The sequence below is a fragment of the Callorhinus ursinus genome, unplaced genomic scaffold (genome assembly GCF_003265705.2).
Source record: "Callorhinus ursinus isolate GAN/ISIS: 27379988/994484 unplaced genomic scaffold, GSC_fseal_2.0 scaffold13, whole genome shotgun sequence".
In the NCBI taxonomy this organism is placed as follows: Eukaryota; Metazoa; Chordata; class Mammalia; order Carnivora; family Otariidae; genus Callorhinus; species Callorhinus ursinus.
In genome coordinates this window covers 37,615,571-37,632,710 of record NW_027397075.1, presented here as the reverse complement: position 1 = coordinate 37,632,710, position 17,140 = coordinate 37,615,571, and the positions used below count along the sequence as shown (strand labels likewise).

Genomic DNA, 17,140 nt, shown 5'->3' with positions numbered 1-17,140 from the left:
AAGGAAGGAAGGAAGGAAGGAAGGAAGGAAGGAAGGAAGAAAGAAAAGAAAAGAAAGAAAGAAAGAAAGAAAGAAAGAAAGAAAGAAAGAAAGAAAGAAAGAAAGAAAGAAAAGAAGAAAGAAAGAAAGAAAAAGAAAGAAAGAAAGAAAGAAAGAAAGAAAGAAAAGAAAGAAAGAAAGAAAGAAAGAAAGAAAGAAAGAAAGAAAGAAAGAAAGAAAGAAAGAAAGAAAGAAGAAAGAAAGAAAGAAAAAGAAAAGAAAGATTAGTCTTTCTTTTCTGACACTTCAGAAAGTAATAAAATTATAACCTTATTCAATGAGGGAACAGATGTGAGAGAAAGAAGACTACTCTGCATAAAGACACTTATCATATCACTCTGCCTTATAAAACACGTAGATGTTTTCCATCGTTTAAGGTTAGATTAGAGGGGCGCTTGGGTGGCTCAGTTAAGAGTCTGCCTTCGGCTCAGGTCATGATCCCAGGGTCCTGGAATAGAGTCCCGCATCGGGCTCCCTGTTGGGCTGGAAGCCTGCTTCTCCCTCTCCCACTCCCTCTGCTTGTGTTCCCTCTCTTGCTGTGTCTCTCTCTGTCGAATAAATAAATAAAATCTTTAAAAAAATAAAGTTAGATTAGAAAAGTAAGAAGGAGCAAAATCTAAAATTGAAAAAATTGAAAAAAAACTAATGCAAATAATTGTAAAACTCTTAATTTGGTAAGAGAGCCAATCAGAGATAAGAATCATTTCAAGTTTCTTTTTAAGAAAGTACTTACACTCAGAGTCAAGCATCCTGGGACAAAATAAACACAAAACATTTTAACCTTCATTTGATAGTTTAACTGGTGATAGTAATGTTTGCATGACACTTTTGATATTGTTTTCATGGATATTGAAATATAAGAATATATAAATAAAGAGAACAGGGGAAAATGTGTTAAAAAGGTTTTTTTTTAACCCTATATTACTAAACTTGAATTGGAACATCCGATAGGAAATAATGAATTTGAAATTTCATTTCTATTTCAAATTTCTGACAACTGAAAGACCCTGGAAGTAAAGACACTTCAACAGTATTGAACACTCCCAACTACCAGGAATAGTACAACTTGGATTCTAAGTACTGTTCTCCAATAAAAAGAATCAGAACTTCTTGGAAAGATATGTGATTATAGGTGTTGCACAGTGGAAATAGACAGTGAGCCTGGAATGTCATGTTGTGCTAAAAAGAAGAGAAATACTCAAAGACTAATTGGGGATATAACAAAGCAATCCAGAGCCAGTTGCAAGGCACTCACTAGCCAAATGTGGGATCATTTGTGCTTCAAAGAATAATGATTATAATTGATTGTGACAGACTGAGTAAATAAAAATTCATGAGTCTAGGCTGATACCATGTTTAAAAAGTCTTTAAAGCGATCGCAGAAGGTCACTGATGCATCAAGTCCTTACTCCAAAAATTGGAAATAAAGGGCAAAAATAAAGATTTATCGAATCTCTTTAGGTGAAAGTTTAATTTAAACAGAGTTGATAAATTAACACTCACCTTACCCAAGAATGACAATAAGTGCAAAAAAACGATATGATTGATCTTAAAAATCACTATTTTGAAATAATTGATTATATACAAGTATCATAAATAGATTCCACAAACATTAGGTGAAAGGTTTTGGAGAAGAGTATGTACACAAGCATTAACATTAAAAGCAAAGATAACTTGCCAATTCTAACAGTGTTCCTTTATATGTGAGAAAACTGGCTGTCACCAAGGATGCACATTTAGATAAATTGACTCCCTTGGTGACAGCCAGGTTTCTCATTCTAAGCAAGAATGCCGCTTGATTTAATGCAATGCAAAATTACAAGATATCACCTTAAAAATTTTTTACCTTAATTATGTATATCTTGATTTTCATCTTAAAGTTGTGTTTTTGTAGAAATTTAAAATGTTTATAGTCAACTGATTTTAATTATGCTGCTTGAAATGTATGAACATAAAAATCATATTTCAGACTTGTCACTGAATGTTTCCAAAGCCCTCCATACCAGCAAAATCATGAAAATACTTTTAGATCTGAAGATAATCACCAGAGGTCTTTATAGTTCTTGATATATATTGTCTTACTTTTTACATATCTTTATTTTAAAATAACATATCCTATGGTTCAAAGGTGATATATATTAAAGATAGAAAAATTGGAGAATACAGGTAAATATAAAGGAGCTAAACAGCCACTCTTCCCTCTATTATCTCTAAATTCAGTTATAGTTATTACAAATTTTTGTGCTTTCTGCCAGCTTCTATTCTATAAACATTTATTCAGTGTTCAAAGCATAGTGTGTGTGTGTGTGTGTGTCCGTGTGTGTGTGTGTCTGTGTGTGTGTCTGTGTGTGTGTGTCTGTGTGTGTGTCTGTGTGTGTGTGTCTATACTTGATATTGGACTTTTGAAATCACTTTTAATGTAATAATAGTTATACACCTAATTAGATTTGAATTCCTCTTCATGATTTGTTTGAATTATTATGTTTGCTAGATATACATCTTATAGGAGATCATGCATTTTATCATTTTTTGGCATATATATTGAGAGATAAAAGTAAATGATAATTTCATATATCTCGTTAATAACATAGGTATGACACAATTAGGTTTCTATGTGTTTGTGAAGTGATATGATTTTGAAGATGGATGCAAGCATTTTTTCCCCCCATTTCCTCTGAAATGGAGAGCCTCAGGAAGCCTCAGGAGTTATGGAGAAACGTTTGAGAAAGTTAAGAGAAGGTGGAAAGAAGCAGGCATGGAAGTGATCGCAACTAATTTCTTGACACAGATATTTTATGAATAGGACACATAGCATTTTGGTTCACCAAGTTTTAATATGGTGCTTTTAAGAAATGATTCATTTGTCTCTCAGGTTATATCATCCACATTCTATTTAACACCAAATTCTGATTTATGAATAAAAATGAGTTAAATAATAGTTGAAAAAATGAGAAGAATTGGATTCATAATGAAAACTTGGGATAAACGTACATATTTTAATTTTAGGACTGCATCTTAACCATTGCTTTATACACAAGTGGGATACATCACTTTCCCTTCCCAACAGGTTACTCGAAATGCATGAGCTGGTGACTTTTTATGATATCCAGCTTTACATATAAATTCAATATTATCCCCTGTTTTAGAATAAAATTTTTTCTCATGTCTCCATCGTAATTGTATGTTATGCTTTTCCATGATTTCTTCTGATACCACACATGCATCTGAAAGTACAAAAATGAATATAAAACATTAAGTAGCATACAAATATTTGCCACAGAATTTCAGACTTTCAAGTAGATTATTCTACATTGGCCTAGCACTTCATTCTCAAACCTTGTTCCAAACCAACTCACTGAAAATCCATCATGTAGATTTAAATCATTTTAAACAAAGGATGTAAAAATGAGGTACTGGGTTTAATGTATAATAATTAGATATTATAATCAAAATACAAAATGTCAGCTATCACAGGAAGAACTTTTATTAAAGAATCTTTTGTTGCCCTTGTTGCTTGAACAAGAATTTTTCCAACTTGATTTCCTCAAATATTAATATTTGGTAGTCAAGACTTCAACAGAATTGTTGTTTGTTAATCCATGAAAATTCTATAAATAGGAAAACATCATATTCAGTACACAAATTTTCCCAGGATCTATGAAAATATGAAAATATTTACCCAAGCATTTTGGTGGTTTTGACCACTGTCCATTCCTACATATTATAGTCCTGTTTCCCTGAAGTGCATAGAAGTGCTGGCATTGGTACTCAACTGATGATCCTGGAGCATAAGCTGGTAATGGGAATGAGGTAATGTCTCCATTGTCAATAGGTGGAGGGGGATCACATTTTCCTTTAGGGTCTAAAAAAAAACATTACTTGATTTATTGAAAGGCCAAAGGAAAACACAGGCAAGCAATAAAGATACAACACAGTCCTTCATATTAAGACATGTGATTTCTGCTAACATAAATGATTCATTGAAGAAATTTTAATCACTTAAAATGAGAGTTACATTTTTGAGCCCTTCCTTTTACCCCACATGAAAGCACACATAAGGCATTAACAAATATGCCTGCTTTACATTATTTCAGTATTAAAAAATGCTTTGCTTAGAGAATATATGCTGAACAGATGGATAGCTTAGATACAGAAAGGTCGTTTTTATATACAACTTATTATAGTATCCACTGGATCTCTAGTCATTTTTTTTTCATTATGTTCAGTTAGCCAACATAGAGTACATCATTAGTTTTTGATGTAGTGTTCAACAATTCGTTAGTTGTGAACAACACCCGGTGCTCATTACCACACGTGCCCTCCTTAATACCCATCCCCCAGTTACCCCATTCCCCCACCCACCTCCCTTCTGAGACCCTCAGTTTGGTTCCAGGAGTCCAGAGCCTCTCATGGTTTGTCTCCCTCTCTGATTTCTTCCCATTTCATTTTCCCTCCCCTCCCCTGTGGTCCCCCATGCTATTCCTTATGTTCCACATATGAGTGAAACCATATGATAACTGTCTTTTCCTGACTGACTTATTTCACTTAGCATAAGCCCCTCCAGTTCCAACCATGTCGATGCAAGTAGTAGGATCTCTAGTCATTTTTTATTGATTTTCATTTTTATTACAAAATAAACATCCCCCCTTTCCTAAATTCAAAGAATTACATGTTTGTATAAAGTGAAAGGCAACTGCTAGCTTCCTATTCTGGACAAGATGAGGTCAAAACATTTCTGCTTCCAACATAAAAAGAGATTGCCCAGGCCTAGCAAGACAGAGGCATTTCTTACAATACCTGAACTACTCCAGAGAAACACCATAGAAGAAACCTAAGACCACCCCTTTCTCCACCTTGATCAACAGAGGCCAGGTGAGGAGCCTAGACTTCTACCCACACTCCTAGAGAACAAGACACCACTCCCTTTTCCCGTGATGTTGGGGGAAGCCAAGTGGGAAGCCTGGACTTGTACCTTGCATGGTAGTAATGATGGCCTAATAAATAAAACATTTCCAAAGAATGCAGAGTTTTGTTTATTTATTTTAGGATTTTATTTATTTATTTGACAGAGAGAGACACAGTGAGAGATGGAACACAAGCAGGGGGAGTGGGAGAGGGAGAAGCAGGCTTCCCGTCAAGCAAGGAGCCCTATGTGGGGCTCGATCTGAGGACCCTGGGATCATGACCTGAGCCAAAGGCAGGCGCTTAACTGACTGAGCCACCCAGGTGCCCCAGATGCAGAGCTTTAAAACATAATACTCAAACTGTCCGGAATATAATTGGAAATCATTCATCATAGCAGGGACCAGGAAAATCTCAAAAGAGAAAAGAAAATCAACAGAAGACCACACTAAGATGACACAGATATTGGAAATATTTGACAGCGGCTTTTAAAAATTCAGTGGGAAGTATAGAACTGAAAACTGTAACCATTTCTTTTCGAACTCACTAGGTGAGCTCAATAATAGATTGCAAATGCCAGAAGGATACATAAACTTGAATGTAGAGCAATACAAATCACTCACTTTGAAAATAGACTGAAAACAAGCAAACAAACAAACAAAAAAAGGGACAGAGCTTCAGGGACCTGTGGGAAGATAACAGAGTAGACACTAGGAAAAAGAAAGAGGAAGGGATTGGAAATGAAAAAAATATTTCAAAAAATAATGGCTGAAAATTTCCCAAATTGGTCATAAGACATAAATATGTATGCTAAAAAAGCTGAGTAATCTCCAAACAGGTTAAACCCAAAGAAATTCATGCCAAGATACATCATAATCAAACTGCTGAAAACTATTAAGAAAAGGAAAAAAGTATCAAAAGCTAGATAGAAATTATGCAAACCAATGGGGGAAAAAGGACTCAAATATCAGTGGGGTGCTCATCTCTGACCATGGGGTCAGAAAGAACTGTCAACCCCAAATTCTATATGCAGTGACACTATCCTGTAGGATTTAAAGGAGAAAGGAAGACATTCTGAGGCAAAGGAAACAGAATTTGTCTCCAGCAGACCTGTCCTTAAAGAATTTATAAAGGAATTCTCTAAGTAGAAAGGAAAAGATAACAGAAGACTTAAGACTTCAAGAACGAAGAAAAAAAAATGGAACTAATAAAAATAGGGTAATATAACAGACTTTTTCCTAGTTAGTTGGTTAAATTATGTTTGATGTTTGTACAAAATTAAATCACTTGATATGATTTGATGTCTGAGCAAGACTATATCACATGCTAATTAATGTATGTGGAGGAAATACCTAAGAGCTTTATGTTAAAAATGTGGGGAGAGTAAAAGGACCTAAATGGAAGCAAGGTTCCCACATTTCACTTGATGTGGTAAAATGTCAATCCTGGGGGGAGTAATAAGCTATATATGTGCATCTTCATACCTACAGAAACACTAATAAAACTACACAAAGAGATATGCTCAAAAACAATATAGATATATCAAAATAAAATGATTTTTAAATGTTCAAAAAATCCACAGGGAAGGCAAGAAAACAGGCATTAGACACAGAGGAAACACACATAAAACAAATAATAAATGGCTGATACAGTCCCTAATCTATCAATAATTACTTTAATTGTAAATGGTTTAAATACTTCAGTTAAAAGACTAAAAATGGGGCACCTGGGTGGCTCAGTCGATTAAGCGTCTGCCTTCAGCTCAGCTCGTGATCTGAGGGTCCTGGGATCAAGCTCCGCATCGGGCTCCCTGCTCAGCGGGAAGCCTGCTTCTCCCTCTCCCACTCCCCCTGCTTGTGTTCCCTCTCTCGCTGTGTCTCTCTCTGTCAAATAAATAAATAAAATCTTTAAAAAAAAAAAGACTAAAAATGTCAGGATGACATAAACAAGACCCAGCTATATGGCATCTATAAGAAACTCTCTTCAAACATGAAAACATAGGTGGGTTCAAAGTAAAAGACTGGAAAATATATATGCCAGGCAAAAGTTTATTTGAAATACTACAAAGAGTTAATATAATAACACATTTTTTTGACTCCCTTTATTTCCTGAACTCTAAATACTAGAGAGTTCTATGACCAAATACTCAGACTTTTTTTTCCTATACTCACTGGTCCCTGGGATAAACTCAGGTAGTAAACTACCTTGAAATATAATTACATGCTGAAGAAACCCAAATTTATTTTTTAATTTTTTTAGTGTTATGTTAATCACCATATATTACATCTTTAGTTTTTGGTGCAGTGTTCCATGATTCATTGTTTGTTCATAACACCCAGTGCTCCATGCAAAACGTGCCCTCCTCAATACCCATCACCAGGCTAAACCATCCCCCTACCCCCCTCCCCTCTAGAATCCTCAGTTTGTTTTTCAGAGTCCATCATCTCTCATGGTTCGTCTCCCCCTCTGACATACTCCCCTTTTCTTCCTCTCCTGTTATCTTCTTCTTTTTCTTTTTTCTTAAAATATGTTGCGTTATTTGTTTCTGAAGAAACCCAAATTTATATCACCATCTATGATCACACCCCAGCTGCCTATTCCATGTCTCAAAGTGGAATTTCTTGGGCTGTCAAATGTATTTGTGGTAGCTTTAATACATTTGTTCCTCAGGAAATAACTCAGTGTCTAATGCTTATGACAGATAATTTTCCATGATTCCAACTGTTCTTTTAATCTGGCCAAATCTTTCATGAAACAAATATACTACATTACTTAGTTCAGTCTGCCCCCCAAAAACTGAATTTTAAGTACCATCATTTTATTTGTATTTTAAAAAATATTCCATAAAAGAGAAATGGCGGCTGATGGTGACAGTGGTTCAGATGAGACTGAGGACCAGAAAGGGAATGTGACCTCCCCAGAGTCACAGAGTAATAATTGGTAGAGCTGGACAAGAACCCAAGCCTGTAACTGAAGAGACCAGAGGTCTTTCTGTTATACCCTTGGGAAGAAGATGATCTTCACAAATTATCTTGTGGGAAAAATGCCTAAAGTCAAAAGACGCCAGAAAGCTCCCCCAGATGGTTGGGAGTTGATGGAGCCAACCCTGGATGAATTAGATCAAAAGCTGAGAGAAGCTGAAATAGAACCTCATGAGGGAAAAAAGAAAGTGGAATCTCTGTGGTCTATCTTCAGGATCCACCACCAGAAAACCCATTATATTTCTGACCTCTTTTAGAAGCCGAAAGCCATAAGCAGAGAACAATATGAATATTGTATTAAAGAAGGCTATGATAAAATCAGATAAAAACCTGATCACAAAATGGAAAAAGCAGGAGTATGAGAATTTATGCTGCCTGTGCTGCATTCAGACACAGACACCAATTTTATGGAGGAACTGCATTATTTTCTGGGTCCCCAAAAGCAAGCAGGAAGTGGGCCGGATCATCGACTGTGCACACTGCAGCTGCTGGGGCTGCTCAGGCTGAGGCCCTCAGGCCCTGACCCCTCTTGACCCTGAACTTTGGACTTCCCGGGTTTCTGCCTCTTGCGCCACCCCCTTTCCTGGAAGCATAGCTCTTCTCACAGAGCGATGCTCCCAGCCTGAGTTGGAGCATGGTCTCTACAGGTAAAGGCTTTGGTGTTTATCAGTTGTGATTTGTAGAAATAAAACTTTAAACCTTTAAAAAAAATTCCATAAGTACTATTTCATGACATACTTATAGCAACATACTTTATCTTTAATAAATAAATAAAACCTGGGGGGAAATGAGATAATCTTCCTTCATACTGAGGTGTTTCTGTCCAGTTCCATTTAAACATATCACTTTGGGGTCACCTGAGTGGCTCAGTCAGGTAAACATTTGACTCTTGATTTCAGCTCAGGTCATGATCTCAGGGTTGTGAGATTGAGGCCTGCATGGGGCTCCCTCCTCAGCAGGGAATCTGCTCTCTCCTTCTGCCCCCTTTCATGCTCTGTCTCTCACAAAACAAAAACAAAATCATATGACTTCTCCTTCACCAAACAATTCTAAAGGTTTGATGAGTTCATAATGTACTGTCTTACTAGAAGGATACCACCCAGGCATCTTATTTGGTATAATAACATTTTCCACTATGGGTGGAGTGACACCAGAAACATTGATTAGAAAATAAATGTATATCCAATGTAATGATAATTTGAGTAGCCATTCAGCAAATGGGATTCCAAGTCTATTTCAAGCATAATTTAAAATCAATATTTAAGCCATCATTTTAAAAAACTGCTAATTTTAATAAATTTACACGTAAGATTGAGGAAAAGGAGATAAAACAATATTTTTATAAGATTTAAATTTCTATACCTTAAATTTCTCTCCCATCCCTCACTAGAAGTTTGATAGACTTTTTTTTTTTTTTGGTAGAGATCCATTAAAAATGAGAGTTTTTCTGGATATTTCCCTTTGCGTTTAATAACATAAATATTATAAATTATATAAACTTTAAATGAATTATAAACCACAAGAAAATTATTTTAATAAAGGCTGTAGCACCTGGCCTGGCTTTGCAGCATTGAGAAAGTATACAAGCTTAATATTTCTGCCATGGGGGGAAGCAAGAAGTGTGAAGTAGGCACAACCACAAAAAGATCTGAGAAATCATCAGAATCCCTAAGATGGCTGACTGAAGGTATTCCTCAGCTGAAATCAATCACTAAAGGTGACAAAAGGTGAATGCTACTTCAAATGTAAAGGCAACACCTTAAAACATCAAGGAACATAAAAAAATCAAGGAAACATAACACCACCAAAGGGACACAGTAATCTTCAACCCGAAAGATTGGAGATCTGCAATTTACCTGATAAAGAACTCAAAGCAGCTGTCTTAAAGATGCTTAGTGAGGCACAAGAAAACACGGAAAGACAATTCAATAAAATCAGGAAAACAATACACAAACAAAATGAGAAACTTAGCAAAGATATAGAAATCACAAAAAAGAACCAAACAAATTCTGCACTTGAAGAAATGAAATTGAAAATGCAATGGAGAGCATTGACAACAAAATAGATCAAGTGATTTTTTTTCTAATCTTTCACTTTGAGTGGAACTATGTTTTCATATTTGAAGTGAGTTTCTTGTAGACAGTACCTAGCTGAGTCTTGTTTCTGTGTTCACCCTGCCATTCTCAGTCTTTTAACTGAAGTATTTAAACCATTTACATTTAAAGTAATAATTGCTATGTTAAAGGCTATATCAGTCATTTTATTATTTGGGTGTGCATGTGTGTGTGTGTGTGTGTGTGTGTGTTCTCTGTTTTTAATTCCTGTTTCCTTTTCTTGCCTTCCCTGTAGGTCTCTTCAACATTTTAAAATAATTTTATTTTGATACATCTATATTGCTGAGTATACTTCTTGTATAAGTCTATTAATGGTAGCTTAGGTATTAAGATGTACATATATAGCTTAGCATTCTTTTCTGGTATTCACACATTACCACTTCAAGTAAAATATGGAGACTTTACTTCCATTTGGGTCCATTTACTCTCCCCACATCTTAAACTTTGCATATAATGAATATGTTCTTTCTGTTATCACTTACTGAATTAGTCACATTCAGTCACATTCAGCCAGAAACCAATCTAGCTATTTCTCCTAGTGAAAATTAAATATAGGTAATTAGTTACAAAAGTGTAGAAAGGTCTGCCAGACCAAATGGGAGAATGAAGAAGCTGGAGGACATAAAGGGCAATAAGTATAATATCAAAAAGCAAAAGATTCTATTGCTTTCAAGATGGCACCTAAAACTTACACACGTTGCTCTGTTGTTGGAAGGAGTTTTGCAGTTAGTTCTGGGTCAAGGGAAGAACGGAACAAACTATCAGGACTTCCAAAAGTAGCATTCCCTCTGGATCACCCAATCTCCACTTGAATACATCTGTTTCTAACTACTGTTGGGAACTGCTACACTGGTAAAGCCAAAATGATCTTCCTTGTTTCTGATTTCTGACTACTCCTTCTATGGGTGAAACTCAATGAAAACCAACAAACAAAGAATAACAGGAAATGTAGTTTATATGCTTTAAATCTTAAGAAATTTGGATGTGGTGCTTGATGACATCAATGAAATTATCAGTGTAATCCACCACTGTCCATCACAATAACAGTAATGATAGCTCCACATAGTAAGATCAAATTTGCCTTCCTATAATGAAGATGTCTTTGTTCTCTTCCTATAAATGGGACTCAGAACTTCCAAGTCATCCTATTGATATTTGGTGATGTTATTACCTTACTTTAGTCACAAGCCCACAGAGGTATTCTGTATCTTAAAAGCTAAATTATTTCTTTTCACAAAAGCATAAGGTCAAGGAAGAGAAAACAGCTAAAAATATGCAAATATAAGAATCAAAACAGAAAGTATATTGTCATAGTCCTAATGTAAGTTATTAATCATTTGGCTGTGGTTGATATTATAAATGTTTTTCTACACCCCATTCATTATATGTTTCCTTCCTCTTCAGCCAGCATCTAAACTAGTCCAGGTCCTCTACCTGATGGGGTTAACCAAACTTCATTTCCAAATTGTCAGAATCCACAGCAACCTTATATTTAGTAGTTTGCTGATATCTTCTATTAACCTTTATTGATACACGAGAAGCCTCAGAGAATTTTCTGCATTCAAATATAATTTCCTTGCTCTCATCAGGTAGTAGTAAACAATAACCCTTTGGTAATTCAGCTTAATATCCCAGCCTGTGTACACAATCCACTCGTATGCCTGTTAGTTCAATGACATGAGAGGCCCAAGATAACAACAGAGTTACCATCAACTTCCAGTAAAGGGAAATATTGATTTGTCCTGGTGAAAGTATTGTATCTTATGACCTGCCTTCTAAACTAGCAGAATACAAACTTGTAAGCCTGGAGAAAGAAAATTATTAGTGGTTAAGCATCTTAACAGATGCCAATAAAGTGATAATCCAATACAATTCAGGACAAATAGTCAAAAAAGAAAATACAATAAACAAAATTCTTGCAAACACAAAAAGAAGGAAATTTCTTTAAGCAAACAAAACAGAGCTGTTGAGATACTATACTGCCAATATGCTACAATCCCAATTTACTTGCAACAAAGTTAACAGTGGTGATATTATGATTTATAATAAATATATATTTAGTCCTTGTCCCCACATCTAGCACAGAGCTCCTAAAATGCTTGAAATTTCCTAAGTGATGAGTGTGACAAAGTTATCTTTAGTTATGTTAATGAGGTGACTTCTAGAAAACACCAAGGATAGAATCTCCTTGCCAGAGAGGAACCAGCCCTATCTTTAGAGAGTTGGAACTTGCAGTCCCACCATCCTGACCTCCAGAGAGGGGAGAGGGACTGGAGGTTGAATCAGTTGCTGATGGCCATGATTTAATCAACCATGTCTATGTAAGGAAGCCTCCATAATAACCCAAAAGGACAGGGTTCTGAGAGCTTCCAGGGTGGTAAGCACATGGAGCTGCTGGGAGGGTAGTGAACTCAGAGACGGCAAAGGAAGCTCCATGCCCCTTACCACATATCTTGCCCTGCACATCTCTTTCATCTCGCTATCGCTGAGTAATACCCTTTTATAATAAACTAGTAATCTAGTAAATAAAATGTTTTTGTTTGTTTTGTTTTTTTAGTTCTGTGAGCTGCTCTACCAAATTAATTGAACCTGAGGAGAAGGTCCTAGGAACCTCTGATCTATATCTATTTGGTAGAGACAAAGATGACACACTGAATTTTTGCAATTGTCTTGTGAAGGGAATAGAGGCAGTCTAGTAGGACTGAGCCCTTAATCTGTGGGATTATGCAATCTTCAGGTAAATAGTGTCAGAATTGAGTTGAATTGTAGGACACGCTGCTGGTGTCAGATAATTGTTTGGTGGTGTGGAAAAAAACACACATCATAATAGGAAAGATCAACATAGAGGGGCGGAGCAAGATGGCGGAGGAGTAGGAGACCTGAATTTCGTCTGGTCTCAGGAATTCAGCTGAATAGGGATCAAAGCATTCTGAACACCTATGAACTCAACAGGAGATCAAAGAGAAGAATAGCAACAACTCTGAACAGAAAAGCGACCACTTTCTGGAAGGTAGGATGTGCGGAGAAGTGAATCCGAGGCGATATTCGGGAGGATAGACGGTGGGGGAGGGGGCCTCCGGCGGCCGCTTCTGGCAAGTGCTAGAGCCGCGGAGCACAAAATCGGAACTTTTAGAAGTCGGCTCCGCTGAGGGAAGTCGCTCCAGTGGCTAAGCAGGGGGTGGAACCCTCGCGGGACAGTGTGGTCTCAGGACCCTCGGGGTCACAGAAAGACCGGGGGTGCCTGAGTGCAGCAGATCTCCCAGGTATCAGAGCGGGGAAGCCGGTTGCAGAGACAGAGCTGAGGCATGGGCTCTCAGCTCAGGGTTGCCATAAACTGTGATCGGTGACAGTCAGGCCACTGCTCATCCAGCAGGGACCCAACAAGAGGCAGAGCCAGGGAGACTCCCCTTCCTCCCCCAGGAGGAGTGGCACGGGAGCACACTGCAGGGATCTGCTGCATTTGGAGACTCCACACTGAGTCGAGTGCCAGAGATACAAATGCTCGGTCACACGCCGGGTGAGCACGGAGTGCGGCCGGAGACCGGGGACATGGGAGTCACTGACTGCTTTTCTCTGGGGGCGCACTGAGGAGTGGGGCTCTGAGTTCTCGGCTCCTCTGGGGGCGGAGATTGGGAGGCCGCCATTTTCACACTCATCCTCCAAAGCTGTATGGAAAGCTTGCAGGGAACAAAAGCTCCTGAGAGCAAACCCAAACAGATTGCTTAGCCCGGACCGACAAGGGCGGGGCAATTCTGCCTCCAGCAAAGACATTTGGGAACCACAGCAACAGGCCCCTCCCCCAGAAGATCAGCACAAACAGCCAGCCAAGACCAAGTTTACCAATCAATGAGAACGGCAGAACTCCAGCGCTAGGGGAATATTGCACATAGAATTCATGGCTTTTTTACCATGATTCGGCAGTCTTTCAAAGTTAATTTTTTTAACTTTTTTTTTTAATATTTCTTTTTCCCTTTCTCGACCAACATCTTATCAATCCCATTTTAAAAAAACATTTTTATTTCTCATTTTGAGAGTCATATTCTAACCCTTCATAGTAGTTACCCTTATTTTTGGCAGATATATATATATATGTTGTTCTCTCTTTAAAATTTGGACATACAGTTTCTTCTAACATATCAAAATATACCCTAAATCTCTAGTATATGGCTTTGTTCTAGTCCCTGCCTGATCACATTCTTTCCCCCCCCTTTTTTTTCATTCTTTCCTTTTTTATAATCCTCTTCTTTCTTTTCAAACATCTTCTTATCAATTCCTTTTTTAAAATTTTTTATAATTTTCAACTTTACAAACATATTCCATCCCTTCATCATATCAACCCTCACTGTGTACATATATAAGTCTTTCTTTCTTTAAAATTGTAGGAGGCACTTTCTTCTAACAGACTCCAATACACCCAAAATCTAGTGTGTGGCACTGATCTAGGCACCAGCCTGATCATATTTGATCATATTCTGGTTTTTTTTGTTCTGTTTTTGTTTTTATCTTTTTCCTTCATTTTTACTCTTTCTTTTTTCTTTCTTTCCTTTTCTTTTCCCCTGGTTTCAGGTCTTTTCTGATTTGATTAGAGTATATTTTCTGGGGACGTTGTTAACCTGTTAGCATTTTGTTCTCTCACTCATCAATTCTCCTCTGGGCAAAATGACAAGATGAAAAAAATCACCTCAACAAAAAGAACAAGAGGTAGTGCTGTCTGCCAGGGACCTACTCAATACGGACATTAGTGCAATGTCAGACCTAGAGTTCAGAATCATGACTTTAAAGATACTAGCTGGGTTTGAAAAAAGCGTGGAAGTTATTAGAGAAACCCATTCTGGAGAAATAAAAGAACTAAAATCTAACCAAGTCGAAATCAAAAAGGCTATTAATGAGGTGCAATCAAAAATGGGAGCACTAACTGCTAGGATAAATGAGGCAGAAGAGAGAATCAGCGATATAGAAGACCAAATGATGGAAAATAAAGAAGAAGAGAAAAAGAGAGAGAAACAACTAATGGATCACGAGGGCAGAATTCGAGAGATAAGTGATACCATAAGATGAAACATTAGAATAATTGGGATCCCAGAACAAGAAAGAGAGAGAGGGGCAGAAGTTATATTGGAGCAAATTATAGCATAGAACTTCCCTAATGTGGGGAAGGAAACAGGCATCAAAATCCAGGAGGCACAGAGAACCCCTCTCAAAATCCATAAAAATAGGTCAACACCCTGACATCTAATAGTAAAACTTACGAGTCTCAGAGACAAAGAGAAAATAAAAAAAGCAGCTCGGGAGAAGAGATATGTAAACTAAAATGGTAGAGACATTAGATTGGCAACAGATCTATCCACAGAGACCTGGCAGGCCAGAAAGGACTGGCATGATATCGTCAGAGCACTAAACGAGAAAAATATGCAGCCAAGAATACTATATCCAGCTAGGCTCTCATTGAAAATTGAAGGAGAGATAAAAAGCTTCCAGGACAAACAAAAATTAAAGGAATTTGCAAACACGAAACCAGCCCTCCAAGAAATATTGAAAGGGGTCCTCTAAGCAAAGAGAGAGCCTAAAAGCGCCATAGATCAGAAAGGAACACAGACAATATACAGTAACAGTCACCTTACAGGCAATACAATGGCACTAAATTCATACCTTTCAATAGTCACCCTGAATGTAAATGGACTAAATGCCCCAATCAAAAGACACAGGCTATCAGATTGGATTAAAAAACAAGACCCATCGATTTGCTGTCTGCAAAAGACTCATTTTAGACCCAAAGACACCCCCACATTGAAAGTGAGGGGGCAGAAAACCATTTACCATGCTAAGGGACACCAAAAGAAAGCTGGGGTGGCAATCCTTATATCAGACAAATTAGATTTTAAAACAAAGACTGTAATAAGAGATGAGGAAGGACACTATATCCTACTTAAAGGGTCTATCCAACAAGAAGATCTAACAATTGTAAATATCTATGCCCCTAACATGGGAGCAGCCAATTATATAAGGCAATTAATAACAAAAGCAAAGAAACACATTGACAACAATACAATAATAGTGGGGGACTTTAACACCCCCCTGACTGAAATGAACAGATCATCTAAGCAAAAGATCAACAAGGAAATAAGGACTTTAAATGAAACACTGGACCAAATGGACTTCACAGACATATTCAGAACATTCCATCCCAAAGCAACGGAATACACATTCTTCTCTAGTGCCCATGGAACGTTCTCCAGAATAGATCACATCCTAGGTCACAAGTCAGGTCTCAACCACTACCAAGGATTGGGATTATTCCCTGCGTATTTTCAGACCACAATGCTTTGAACCTAGAACTCAATCACAAGAGGAAAGTCAGAAAGAACTCAAATACATGGAGACTAAAAACCATCCTACTAAAGAATGAAGGGGTCAACCAGGATATTAAAGAAAATTTAAAAAATTCATGGAAACCAATGAAAATGAAAACACAATTGTTCAAAATCTTTGGGATATAGCAAAGGTAGTCCTAGGAGGAAAGTATATAGCAATAGAAGCCTTTCTCAAGAAACAAGAAAGTTCTCAAATACACAACCTAACCCTACCCCTAAAGGAGCTGGATAAAGAACAGCAAATAAAGCCTAAACCCAGCAGCAGAAGAGAAATAATAAAGATCAGAGCAGAAATCAATGAAATAGAAACCAAAAGAACAGTAGAACAGATCAACGAAATTAGAAGCTTGTTCTTTGAAAGAATTAACAAGATAGATAAACCCCTGGCCAGACTTAATCAAAAAGAAAAGAGAAATGACCCAAATCAACAAGATCATGAATGAAAGAGGAGAGATCACAACCAACACCAAAGAAATACAAACAATTATAAGAACATATTATGAGCAACTCTATGCCAGCAAATTAGATAACCTGGAAGAAATGGGTGCATTCCTAGAGATGTATCAACTACCAAAATTGAACCAGGAAGAAATAGAAAACCTGAACAGACCTATAACCACTAAGGAAATTGAAATAGTCATCAAAAATCTCCCAACAAACACAAGTCCATGGCCAGATGGCTTCCCAGGGGAATTTTATCAGACATTTCAAGAAGAATTAATACCTATTCTCC

At 37.2% G+C, this 17,140-nt stretch overlaps 1 protein-coding gene and 2 pseudogenes across 3 annotated transcripts in view; 1 reads left to right on the top strand and 2 right to left on the bottom strand.

Annotated features, from left to right (window-relative positions):
• Nucleotides 1-17,140, bottom strand: part of LOC141374014 (mitochondrial import inner membrane translocase subunit Tim9 pseudogene) — a 781,319-nt pseudogene that overhangs the window by 671,222 nt on the left and 92,957 nt on the right.
• LOC112828636 (complement factor H-related protein 2-like) overlaps nt 2,837-17,140 on the bottom strand; it is a 44,816-nt gene continuing 30,512 nt past the window's right edge. For 2 of the 3 annotated variants that reach the window (XM_025877860.2, XM_073900086.1), the window contains 2 exons: nt 3,719-3,901; nt 2,837-3,263 (listed from right to left, as the gene is read on the bottom strand). In XM_025877860.2, the coding sequence (XP_025733645.1) occupies nt 3,067-3,263; nt 3,719-3,901 (380 nt within the window). In that variant the 3' untranslated portion in view covers nt 2,837-3,066. The remainder of the gene's footprint in view (nt 3,264-3,718; nt 3,902-17,140) is intronic. The other variant, XM_073900087.1, reaches the window with a different exon arrangement.
• On the top strand, nt 7,899-8,429 carry LOC112828637 (protein BUD31 homolog pseudogene; annotated as a pseudogene).